Genomic DNA, 13,402 nt, shown 5'->3' with positions numbered 1-13,402 from the left:
TTATTAAATAGATAAATAACAAAATTAATATATATCTAAATATATACATATGTATTTACGATAGTGCCCTTCCTTTGCCACATGGCATTATAAGGGGTTGGGCTAGGTCTGAGTATTTTTATAACACACACAAAAAAAAGGCAATCTAAATGTTGCTAGAAATGAAACGGTCCTTCATACTTAATGAGTCTTGTATATACGCTAGAACAAATTTTAGAAGTATAGAATTTTTTACTACCTCATTATAATGTACCTTGGGTATGAATGTATCATTGCTTGTCATCTTAAGTTCTTCCATACGAAATATATTTTTTTCAATTTTTGGGACGGTACAAGGTTTTCAATTGAAGAGCTCCCTCTAAAAATGTTCTAATTAAAAGTTCTTCAAAATTTCAGAAATAAGATAAAAATGTTATCTTTAATTAGTGTAATCCTATCACATTTTGTAAAGAGCTTTCGTTAAGGATTAATAGCAGATTCACTGTTACCTTCATTGTTTGAATCGGTCAAAAAATATTTTTTCACACTGAAAAATAATTTTCCTAAATTCCGTTGTCAGATCTTTTTCAAATGGAGTCCTTCAAGTACTCCTCGAGCTGAAGAAAAGCGATCGATAGCTTTTCAGGAAATAACTATGCCTCTCTAGCAGTTGAGGTATATTAGTAATAATTACTATACTTGTTGTCACTACATTCTTCCGGCAACGTGAGGTGTGGTCCACTCCTGACCACAAAGGATTTTTTCAACCAGAAGTCTGACCATTCATCCGCGACAACTAACTGTAATCCTTTGCAGTTACGAAATGACAGAGGTTGTGGATGACGAGTTATTGGTGTTCCAGGCCACTCTACTTGGTAATAGTTAGAAATAAATGACAATGGTCAGCTCAGAAAGAAACAATTTATTAACGTATGAATTGCACTTTATCATTCGTCCTCATGAGGGGAGTAAGCTGCCGGAGGATGTCTTCGTAACCACCCCTGATGTTCATCCCCTTAACCATATCACAAAACCAAGACAATAACTTGTGGCCGAAGGAGAAGAAGAGATTTGAGTGGCCGCTATTTTCCTCCTAAACAAAAGTTGTTTAAATTAACGATAAAACAAATATTCAGCTAATTTTTTAGTTCTAATGAATTCCAGAATCTAATTTGATAACCAAGGAGATGATAGTCAGGGTGTGGTTACGATGCTACGCAGAAGTTGCACTAAAAGGGTGCACTCAATGATTTCAATAAAAATTTGTTTGATGATTCGAAATAAATTCTATAAAACAAATAACAAATATCCAACCGTTTCGTCTAATGGGCTGATACAAAAAGATACCATAGAACTATTTTATTCTGTATCCAGATTCAAAAGAAAAATATATAATTGGCATGGTTCTTCTACAAAAACATTTATTTTCTAGATTAAATTGCTGGAAAGTTAATAAGTATGACATTAAAGAAATAATTCCATTTTAATAAAAAAAAAAAGTTTAAATTATTTAGTATTTTAACCTTAGAAATTTTAAGCACTAAAAATGGTCTCAGATTTCTTTATGTTTAAATTGTCATCAAAAGCTTTTTATTATTCTGTGTTAAATAAAATTATCCGGAAAGATTAATTATCCATATTCTATATCCTCCCATAATAAACTCCCTAGCCACCCAAACCTACTAGTTTCTAACCTTACTACCACTTCTATTCCTGACAATTCTCCGAGGTGTCTGAAAAGAAAATGGTCTCGAGATTTTCTAATGCAGAAATATTACTGGAGTGCTACCAATGGGTAGTTTCACTACATGCGTGTATCATATCATTATGATTTTACATCAAATATAGATGTATTTTTAAGTAAATATACTTGAAGAAATCAATAAATAAATGAAATTTCTATGTTCTGATTTTCAATATTCAAATTTTCTCGTGAATGTAAAAATTTTACTATTACCCTTCAAATTTTGTTTAAGATTTCAAAAACAGCCCATAATAGCGATTCGACCAATTCAAATAAAATCCAGATGTTTGGTAAACTGCATGATTTATGCTACCTAGGATGTTTTGACGTGGTTTAGAACCTAAGATATTTAAAATAAAAGATAATTTTGTTTTATTTTAAAAAAAATCTTATAAATTGATGTCATTCCTGCATATGAAAAGAAATTCGGTATCGGGCAAACTGACTTTTTTAAGTATTTTGATTATGTTCTAAACACAAATGTTTTTTTAGCATTCTGATTCAAACCGTTTCACCGTTTTTAGTGTAAAATAACTATACGGCTATATTAATTAGTAATTTAAACTTTTTAAATCTTGGAAGAAAATAGGTGACCGTATGCAGTAGATTGTAGGAAAATAGCACGGATGGTGGTCAATAAGAGACCCAAAATAGCAGAAAAAGCTATTTATTGTTAACCAAGGTTTCGTCTCACTTTGAAGTCTTCAGCAACTTGATTGAAAGAAGGATGACAACTCAATTGTTTTCCTTGTTTCAATCAAGACAGCCCTGACGTAGCCTTGTGTGGGGCGAAACGTTGGTTATCAATTTATATCTTCCGGTATGTCTCCCTACAATTTTTTAAATCTATTTAGCTTAAAGATTTTTTTTAACGTTCTATTTTTAATTTTTAACCAAATTTTTTGGTTGAAGAACCATGCCGCTTTCTTTTCACAACTCAAGATATAAAATAAAGCAGTTTCAGTGAGTTTTGTTTTCCTCGGCTCTTAGGGTGCATTGGACCGGTTGGATATATGTCAATTTTTTTATATCATCAATCATCAAAAAAATTATGATGGAATTAGGTGGTCACACCTTGGACTTTCCTTGTAGATGTCAAGTAGTTGCTTTTTAATTTTCTTCTTTGTTTCTTGTTCGCCATGATGATTATTGGAAGTTTGGGTCTAAACATTGATCAATAATTGATAGAAAGTGAATACTGAAACCTTCCTCAACCATCGTCTCCCTGACTGAGTTCCACACTTAATTATATAATTTAAACTTATTTTAGGATATGTTATATTTTTTAATGCAAAGTTTGCAGCAGATCTTAATGGAAAATTTAAAAATTAAGTCGATACAAGACCTCTTCTCTAGTCGTCAAGTAATTAATTATTTTATAGTGATAAATTATACTTCATTTTAAAATAATGAAGAGGAATGCTGGTTATGGATAAATATTTGTAGTGTTACTAGAAACTAAAGTATACCAATATGGCATCAGGTGTCAGTCACAGCCATAAGGCATTAGATCACTCCAGCTCAACGAGTCAAGTTACACCATACAAACTAAATTTTGATTCATAATTTAATTACTAATATGTGATTACGTGATTACTTTTGGAGAAATATTGTGTAAAATAAAACGACTTTAGATCAAAATGTTTAAAATATAATTGAAATATGGAAGCTAGTCATTTAAAGGAATATCGATTAGCGATTTTGAAAAACCCATTTGATCAAGTGAAAGAAGAGTATTGAAGAATATAGAAATCCTGACGATATCCTGTAAATTCAAGTTGGTTGTTAGTTGAATACTTTCTAAACATTTCTAGTAAATAATTTAAGATAACACGTGGAAAAATATACCTAGTACATAAGGAAAATTTAAAAAAAACTCTTAATTTTCAAGAAAATTGTTCAAAGTATCCAATAATATTAATCATAATTCATATCGATAATATAAATTCATCATTTCTTTTGACGGTTGGTTCATTCAATGTTGTAATGATTCAATGATAATTTTTACTTGTTCATGAGAATATCAGATCGTGGTCCTTAGTTAACTTATCAATGACTTACTTCATAGTGGTGCTAAGTATAATTCCAATAACTTTATAAACAATAAAATTAAAGTTTCTCTCTTCTAGGAAAATTACAACTCTTCAATTAATTTTCCAAAAAGAGAGTAATAATGCTTTTTTTAAAAATTGTGGATATGTACACAACACCACATTGAAGTAAGCCATCGTTATTTATAATGTATTATTCACAATCGCAATCACAATTTATTGAAGCTTACTTAATATTAGATACTTATTTCCTCTTTTTATAGTTTTAATAGGCTTACATTTAATTATAAAAGCGATACAAAATCTCGATTACTGTCTACATTCATACTATATGTACACAGAAATGAAATAATAATGAATACAACCAGGAATGGTTGAAACGATTTAAAGTTAAAGAAATTACTGAGGCCTTTCTTTTTTTTTTTTTTTTTAATGTTTTACTTTTCATCACTACAACTGCACAAATGACTAACTTGGAATCCTCTCACAAGATTGAAAAGACAGGAAACTGCACGTTGATTTCGACTATTTCAGCACTTACTAGACAAACGGTCTAACTTTCTATTCATTACAAAAGGCTGATCAACACAACTATAATAAGGCCTATCTGGACATACGGAGTCGAGCTTTGGATATCCACAAAACCTTCGAATTCCTCTCGTATCCAATCCTTCGTAAAAAACCCTCACTGCTCATTACTTTGTCACAAATAAAATCATACATAAAGATCTTAATGTTCCAAATGTAACCTATCTAGCCAGAACCTTATATATATATATATATATATAAACTCACAAACTCCCAAACAAGTTTCTAACCTTCCTTCCTCATCCATTACGGCCAATCCTCCGAGGCACCTAAAAAAAAGATGGCTTCGAGACCTTCTAATGTAAAAACGTTATTAGATTGCAACCAATGAGTAGTTTCACTACACGCCTTTATCAATCCACTATAAACTTACAGCAAATTTACTTAATGTATTAGTATGTACAGATGTAAAACTCAATAAAGCTGTTTATATAAAAAAGAACTTTTCATCCCCTAATATACGACATATTTATTTTATCGATAAATTTAAATCTGTAATGCTACAATCCATGAAGGATCAGGGGTTCAGTACTTTTCAAAGAAGAACAGTTACTTGACCAACGTTTGTGCAAGGAGGTGATTTGGTCAGAATCACGCTCGACCGCTAGATTTTTACCCAATTAAGGGTACCCAATTTAAGAGGCTGGGTGGACCCCAGGAGGCCTCCAGATCTCACAGGAGTTGACTCACGGCTACAGTGTAACAGAAAACAGTTTTCTGTGATTTCGATCGATAAATTTGCATATGTTATTTGGTTTTATTCTATGAATTAAATTCGCTAAACAAAAAAACAGCGAAAAGATATTAATATATAAAATTATGTGTTGAGTAACGATTTTAAATCATGTTGGCAAAATTGAACACAATTAATTTGATATTTGAGGATTCTTTATAATATATGGTCAGTATCATTTTATAGTTTTGTAGTTTATGGAACATAAAAATTTATAGGAAGAATATGTAGGTTCCAAAATGGTGAGACCACGTGTACTTGGAACTCTGCCGTAAGCCACTACAACAACTCGATTCCACAAGTATTTCATAATCTTGTATTCCAGTTTTTCCAATATTTTTTCCTTTACCGCCTTGAAAAGGAAGAGTTCGTCTGATCATTGATTGATTTACACTTACGTAACGTTTCAAATAAGGATTAATTGGACCGATGCGAATCACATTTCTTTTCCTCTCTCCCTTATATACATTTACTTTTTCTGCCGAGACCTACCCGCGAGTGGTGCAACGACGGCAACGTGCAGCATCAATTTTATTGGTGTCCTTCGCTTGATATCCTGAATACAGAGCAGAGCCGAGTTTTTTAGTGCTCATCTTTGGTCCTGTAGTGATACTTTCTTTAGTTAAACTCGATGATCTTACTAAAGGGACTACGTCGACTCAAGAAGAACGCGTTTGGACATTACCTAGCAACTACAAAAACTCTTAGGAGAGAAGTAGAACTATTTCTATTCGTCGGTGTGGCATCCTTCCAGACATTCCCAGGGGAGCAAAGGGAATGGAATTCAATCTCAACAATTTTACAAGCTGTTTTGATTTTCTGTTATCATAATCCAACAATTATGATCCAACAGGCCAAATATAGATAATTATCACAAAAAATGCAAAACACTACAATAAACGTAGCTAAAATTCTGAGAGCTGGTGTACAAGTTGACTTTTGATATTTAAGTTTTAGAATTTTGACTACTTATAGAATGTCTTCGTACATTCAATTTCTATAAAATCGGAATAATTTACTATGGCATCGTCTACTGAGTATGTTTATTAGCAGTCTTTCTCCAGCATGAGCCAGATTAAATAAAAAACTTAATTTAATAGAAAATGGAAAAATCGATGAAATGTGTTCCGTTTAAAGGGAAGACTTAATACATGGCTAATTAGCAACGCCAGCGCCATATGAGGTCGAAAAAACAAAAGGAACTCACACTCGCTAGCGAGCCTTGACTATGGGCGGTCATCTTTTCTTCACCCCTATTCTGCAAATAAATCAAAAGTGAGTAAGGACACTTCCGAAGAGCTCTACGGTAGCTGAGGAAAGGGTAGATGAGAGGGTTATGGAAGACAAGAAACAGGAAGCATGAAAGTATGGAGTAATTCCACATAACTAACACTATCATCATCATTAGTCATCATTATCATTAAACTCCAATCAAAATTTATTTAACAGTCTAATAATAAATGTTCTTTTTCGACCACCCTTCATACCTGTCATAACAATAGATTTAATGTTTATCCGTTCTTGTTCAACCAACCTCTATAAATAAATTATTTCTCTCTCACTTTATGCCTTATTTAATTCAATTAATTTCATACAGTCCACTACGAATTCAACCAGCCAATCAAAAATGAAGGAGTGTCTGGCCTTGAGTTGAAGGAGCACTTCATACAGAATAGAACACTTAAATTGGGCTACAATTTGAGTTTAATGTGTCGATAAAAAGTTAAATTTTCAAAATAAACTATTTATTCCATAGAATACTATATTATCTACTTGATACATAAAAATTTATCTCTAAACTCTTTCCTATAACAATGGAAAACTGTTTTAGTATGATAGCACAAGCTGCATGAATGCATCGAATTCATTCTTTATTTTCAGTGGTAAAGTTGGTGGTGGACTCATACATCTTTATCTATCATCATTCTATAAATAAAATATTGATAGCCTGCAAGGCTTGCAGGAGTTGAAGAAATACCAGGTGGTTGCTAATCACACCAATTCCTTTCGTGAAGCCGTCCTTACTTATAAAGTAATGAGAGGCAGGACTTTTTATGTTTTATTTCTTTAAGATGAAAATGTATTAAATTTAATTATGTTCATTTGGCGTCTATGGTTCTGATAGGCATTGATTGTAACTAATTCAGATTGCTACTAAGAGATTTTTATTCGATTAAACTACCTACCAAAGTTTATTCTTTTTTTCAAAATTTATTGTATTCCCAACTCTTCATACATACAACACGTCATCATTCGACATAATAACTATGTTCATACTAATACTTAATAGCCTGGGTTTGTATTTATGTTTTCAATTTTATTAAATAGACAAAGCAATTAGGTCTTTATTATCCTTAAGCAGGTACGTATTTAACCTAGTGAAAGCTATAAAAATATTTATTGACGCTGTTCTTATTTTCTTCTTAGAAGGCATCTTAATGGGAAACGTGTAGAGTGGCCTACAATTAGTTAGTCAGCTATTTTTATGATGGTTAAGTATTGTTTGCACTCATAGGTCGTAAAATAAATCACTGACCTCATTAACGGAGGGTTCTTGAGTACCGCACTCAATGATTCTTGACATATTTTTCTTCATCTTACCTATCAATAAAAAAAAAATTAATAACAATAAACACAAATAAATTATAACTTTAAACCTTACGAAATGTATTGATAATTAATAAAAAGATTTCACTATTCTGAAATTTCGTTTTTAGAAAGAGTAAAAAAATCTGGAACCAATCAATTACGTGCAGTGAAAGGTGTTTGCTGATAATTTTGAATAAAAATTCAAGTTAAAAAGTAATTTAATTTATTTGATATGACACTTCCTAACTTTATAATTTTATATTAACATTAATTTTTATATTATTATTTGAAAACAACTACAGATAATTTTGAATAAATGTTTAAATTAAAAAATATTTTAGTACATTTCTTATCCTACTAACTTTTACATTACTATTTTTGAGAGATGAGACATTGAAATAAAAAAAAGAAAGAAATTAAAATTGAACTACCGTTTATAATCTCTTTTGTATTCTAATCAATTTTTGAAGATTTGATATTGATACTCGTAATTACAAAGATAGAATTTGTCTGTAGATAAAATCCTTCAAAAACTTTTATTATCTGAATTAAAAGGATTGGAGGTGAGGGATTGATAAAAAAATATAAATAACTATATTAATTTCGGCTTTAATTTGTTCCTATCTTTTTATCAACATTTTGGGATTTCTTCGGAATTAGAATAACAAGAATGAAATAATATAAGAAAATATTCATTACTAAAAGTTAAGAACGGAAACATGGAGTTATAGAGCAGAAATCAGATTTTTCTCAACTATTGTAATATTCACTCTCATTTTTATATACACGTTTTCCATGCGATTGTTTATTTATTTGTAGTTGTAGTTTTTTTTTTTACTACCATAAATATTTGATTTCATTATTAGCCCAAACAAAATTTCTAGTATGGTTGTCTCCTTGAAAATGGTCTAAGGGCCGAAACCGGAGAATTTATGAAATAAATGTTGAGAGTAGAATTGGATCAAGTATGTTTTAATTAAAAAATAAACCACTCTCAAACAATCAATATAATAAATCATTAATCTATTTGATTTCATTTATATCACCCTCTATCTCCCATCTGTCTAACCATTTATCATTTAATGAAAAAAGATTATTTTCTTTTTTGTCCATTCTTATAGAGATTAAAATAAATTAAATAGTAAATTAGTAGATACTGTCATACTTTTTTGACAGGATATAAAAAAATTATCTCAGGTGAAATTAAATCTTCGAAAAAATTAAAATTTTATTTATTTTATGTTTAAACTTTAGTCATTAACTTAATCAATTTTTGAAATTTGTTAGTTTTAAATTCTGTTAAGAAATTTCGATTAGTTTATTTAAAATATTTAGTTAAAAATGTATTTTCTTTTACTTTTTTTTTCTTTGTAATATTTATTTCTACAACTTCAAATTTAGAAAAATCAATTTAAAAAATACAAAATATTGAAGACCACAAAGGAAAATAGAGGTGTCTAACTCGATATATATATATTGTTTTTAAATGATAAACATCTGCTTATGATGGATTTTGACATATCTTAATGCCAAAACAAGCTAAATGGCGTAAAAAATTATAGATTATAGGATTCCAATGGAATTTTTTCTCCTGAAATTTTATGAAAATGTGCGATTCATCGTTTTTCCTTTGCGGTTTTCTATGTTTACCTTTCTCATGGCGACTGAAATAAAAGTTGAGCCCCCATATGATATAGGCAAGGACATATGGATCAGCATTTTCCAAGTACTTCTTCAGATTGAGCGATGGCTCACGAAGAACTATTTTATGGAGTCGTCTTAAACCCTGTTGGTATAACGGTGAGAAATCTAAATATAGGTCTCACTTAGTAATTATCTCTTTTTATTCTTACAAATGAGAAATAAAAAATAGATAGTGTATTTATTATGTTATGTTAATGCTGGAGGTTGATGTGCCTTCAAAAGATATGTTATGGTTGGAAATATGTATGTATATGTTAGAAAATCTCATTAACTCAAGTTTAATGACTAAGGATAATTAATCACTAACAAATTTATTCAGAGTGCCCCAGCTTTCCATCTAAAAACCTAAAAAGAGTGTAATGAAGCAGAACAAAATATAAAAAATCCAATTTGAATGTGACGGGAGCATACCGGATTTTTTTTACATTAAAATTGTTTTTAGAATATTAGTTAAAATATAGCTGCATATAAAGTTAATTTCAGGTGTGATCTAAACAAAAGTTGACGCTAATTAAGACCTTTTTAGTTTGTTTTTTTAGGTTTTATCGAATAAGAGAGAGTTTTTATTTTATTTACTAACTATTTGATACGTACCACCAAAATTCTGTTTAGTTACTATGTAATTAAAAAAAAAACCTGTACCATAAGGTTGGCTCATAAGCTCATAGTTCATAGCTAGGGTAATAGAATAATTAATTATTTAACCTGGGATTCCTACCCGGGGACAGGAGATATTAATACAGCACCACTATGTCATTAACAAAAATAAACACAACTTAAATTTTGTTTACAAATCATGAAAGTTTCATTCATTTAAACTGTACTTTTTTTGAGTACACGTCAGCTCATTTGTTGAGTAAAGAATAAATGAAAGACTCTGAAGCGTTCACAAATAATTCAAGTAACTTTACTTCATCCGACATTTTCAATGTGGACTGAATAATAAAATAAAAATAACAAATGTTAGCTGCTCTTCAGACTAATTGTGATCTACATGTTATATAATTTTTGTTTTGTTTATTAAATTATAAATTAAATCATTATTTCTAGCTAATATATCTGTTCTATGTAAAAACTAGATAGATTTGTAATCAATGCCTGCATCAATCATTTGTTCATTTTCGATTCTCACAATTTTATTTTATGGTTAAATTAAGTTGATTCCTGGTATTTTGCATTGCCACTAATATCGCCTAATGATGCAAGGCTTAAAAAATTATAAAAAAATTTATATCGAAAAAAAATAAATAAAAAAACCTGACCGGTATGTCATTCATTCTTTATTGTCTTCCCACCACTGAGTTACACTAACATCCAGTTTCCACTTCTGATATCATTTTTATATTATTTATTTATTATATATTATTATATTATTTATATTATTTTTTCTTATTTAATTACTTTTTAAATTCTATTCTTTCAGCTGCTGTTTGATCCATTGTTGAAAATATACTGCATGGAATAATCCATAAATTGTTAAATAATATAAATATATCGTAATGGGGCCTACCTGACAATTATTCCGTAAAATTTAACGTGGTTTCTAATTCAATTGAGTTTATGTCAGTGTTCCTATACAATTTAATTAAGCTGTACAAAAAAATCCATTCGATGCCAATACCTTGACCAGCTAACATAAAATAAATGATTTTATAGTGACTTACAAGGCAGAGTGAAACATGCTTTGATTTAGATTTTATTTTATAGCTAGATATGAAATATGTTACTAATCATTAATAGCTTGCATAAAGTGTTATAAGGCTATTCGTCTCTAAAAAGATTATGTCACTACTGCAGCATAGTTTGTTTAACCTTTCCTTGATACCATATCCGATAATTCAGTGCTGACAACCTACAGTCCTTCATTAATTCCTGTACTTTGAAGTTTACGGAACATAATAATAAATTGGTTATCCTAATTAATCATATTTTATAAATAGTCAAGCTGATGAGAATGGAATTAGCCATATGCAAAGAAAGAACCTCAAAACATCAATTTTTTTATAGTATGTCAATGTATTAACAAGAAAGTTCGAATAGCGAAACAAATAATAATCATTTTCCATTATTAAACTAAATAACAAAGACGAACAAGAAATAATAGAAATAAAGATACTCTTCATTATAATATACTTTTTTAAAAAAAAAATCATATATTGAGTACATATAGTATGAAGGACTCCAACGGGAGTCTTGGGCCGACGTAAGAAAAGAAAAAAAAATAGTGTGAAGGTGAGACTTCAGCATTTAATCAAATATATAAATCAAAACAGGTATAATCATTAATAGGTATCAAAATGAGAGAGGAACTATGACAATGACAATAATAAGTGATAATATTTAGGGTCGGTCGCTAAGTCTTTAGTTTATAGAGTCTTAGCTTAGATTAACCTGGATTAAAATCCTATTTCATTATCAGAAACATCGAGAAAAATACATAAGAATTATATTTTCAAATATATATAGATGCTATAGTGCATGCACAAAACTGGAAAGCAGTAGCCCAAGATAGGAAGGCATGGAGAAGGCTGGTTTGGGCGGCCAAAGAGCCAACCGGAAAAAACAAAACATATTAAAAAAATATAATTTATTAAATAACCGTTATTGGTTTTTAATAAATACATATTAATAAAGATAATGCAATTGTACAAAGTTCCTTTGGTTATTAGTGTATTAATTTTTAATAATATTCACTATGTTTTCATTAGTGTGTTAATCCATATACAGTAGTAACGTTAAGTGAAAACTTTATCAATTTTTTTGAGTCTAGCAATCTTCTCCAGCCATTGAAGGTGATTTCGTCTGTATGTTGAAAATTTTTGTGAGACGTAAGCATTTAATATAAATTTTGATTCTCATTTCAGAATTAATTTGCCACCTCTAGAAATGAATATGAAAAGTTGCTATTTTAAACTAAAACAGTTTAAATCATCATTCGTTTACTTATGCTTTGAGATGACATATAATGAATGATAGATCATTTTAGAAAATGCGTACTTTGCTTGTCTTAAAATCACATTTCAATAGATAAGTTAATTTTTAGAGTAATTCTTTATATATTTTTACATAAAATAGCATACACTTTTAATTTCATAAGTGTACTAAAAATTCCCTTTCTAGATCTAAATAATGAACTTTGGTTTAACCTAACCTATTCCAAAAGTCAATTATTCCTACATCAAATACTTTTTGCTCCTTTTTTTAGAGTAAAAAAAAAATCTGGGCCAGTTTTATTAATTAGTCTAGAACTAAGTTTAAGTTTTAACCCAGCGAGCCTTTGACATGGCCACCGACCCTTTGAATACTTTCTATATTTATTTATGCACTTATAGTCCAAAGTAATAAATAAAGACATAGTTAATAGATATGAAGTTTACCTCCCTAGACATCCCAGGGATAAGTATATCGTTAATTGCTTCCTGAACTTCATGATGAAGAGAGTAACTGTTCACCTCAGTGTCAGAGTGGCTTCTAGAACAAGACCTCTCAGTGATTTCGAGCATGTCCAGTAAGTCGTTCCTTACGTCGTAGCTACTGTTCTGGAGACAATGGAAGTCCTCAACAAAATCCTGTCCATAAGGGTATTCGTACCTGAAAAATTATGAAATAGTGTAGCTATGCATTACAATAAGAATAAAATAAGATGAAGTAACACATATAAAAATACTGTCGTGATTTGACGCTGGTTCGATGAACGGCCTCACTCCTCCAACCTACCTGGGCCAATTACTAAGTTACCATTAATTATATACCGTGACGATTTTTCCCAATGATCTACCAGATTCGATGTAGTCTTGAGAATTTTTAAAGCAATTTTATACATTATTTAATTTTGGACAACACTAAGTGTAGGCAATAAAAGGAATTAATTTTTTTATTTATTATAAACAAAGTTTACACAGTTCCCTATTAAAAAAAAAAAATTAAACTTAAAACATTTGAAAAATAATTTAGTGCATACTAAGGAACATAATTTTATGATTCAATAGATAAAAATTATTTTTAAAATAAAAA

General features: G+C 29.8%; 1 protein-coding gene across 8 annotated transcripts in view; it reads right to left on the bottom strand.

The window, feature by feature from the left end:
* Positions 1-881: 881 nt before the first annotated feature.
* LOC106691696 (uncharacterized) overlaps positions 882-13,402 on the bottom strand; it is a 22,136-nt gene continuing 9,615 nt past the window's right edge. For 4 of the 8 annotated variants that reach the window (XM_014437549.2, XM_014437548.2, XM_067048429.1 and 1 more), the window contains 4 exons: positions 12,766-12,979; positions 9,335-9,470; positions 7,632-7,696; positions 882-1,072 (listed from right to left, as the gene is read on the bottom strand). In XM_014437549.2, coding sequence (XP_014293035.1) covers positions 905-1,072; positions 7,632-7,696; positions 9,335-9,470; positions 12,766-12,979 — 583 coding nt within the window. In that variant the 3' untranslated portion in view covers positions 882-904. Of the gene's footprint in view, positions 1,073-3,358; positions 3,489-6,302; positions 6,354-7,420; positions 7,555-7,631; positions 7,697-9,334; positions 9,471-12,765; positions 12,980-13,402 lie in introns of those variants that run through there. The other 4 variants (XM_067048419.1, XM_014437550.2, XM_014437551.1 and 1 more) reach the window with 4 other exon arrangements.

The sequence above is a fragment of the Halyomorpha halys genome, unplaced genomic scaffold (assembly GCF_000696795.3).
Source record: "Halyomorpha halys isolate HHAL.00 unplaced genomic scaffold, Hhal_1.1 Scaffold2752.1, whole genome shotgun sequence".
In the NCBI taxonomy this organism is placed as follows: Eukaryota; Metazoa; Arthropoda; class Insecta; order Hemiptera; family Pentatomidae; genus Halyomorpha; species Halyomorpha halys.
This window is presented reverse-complemented; position numbering and strand designations above follow the sequence as displayed.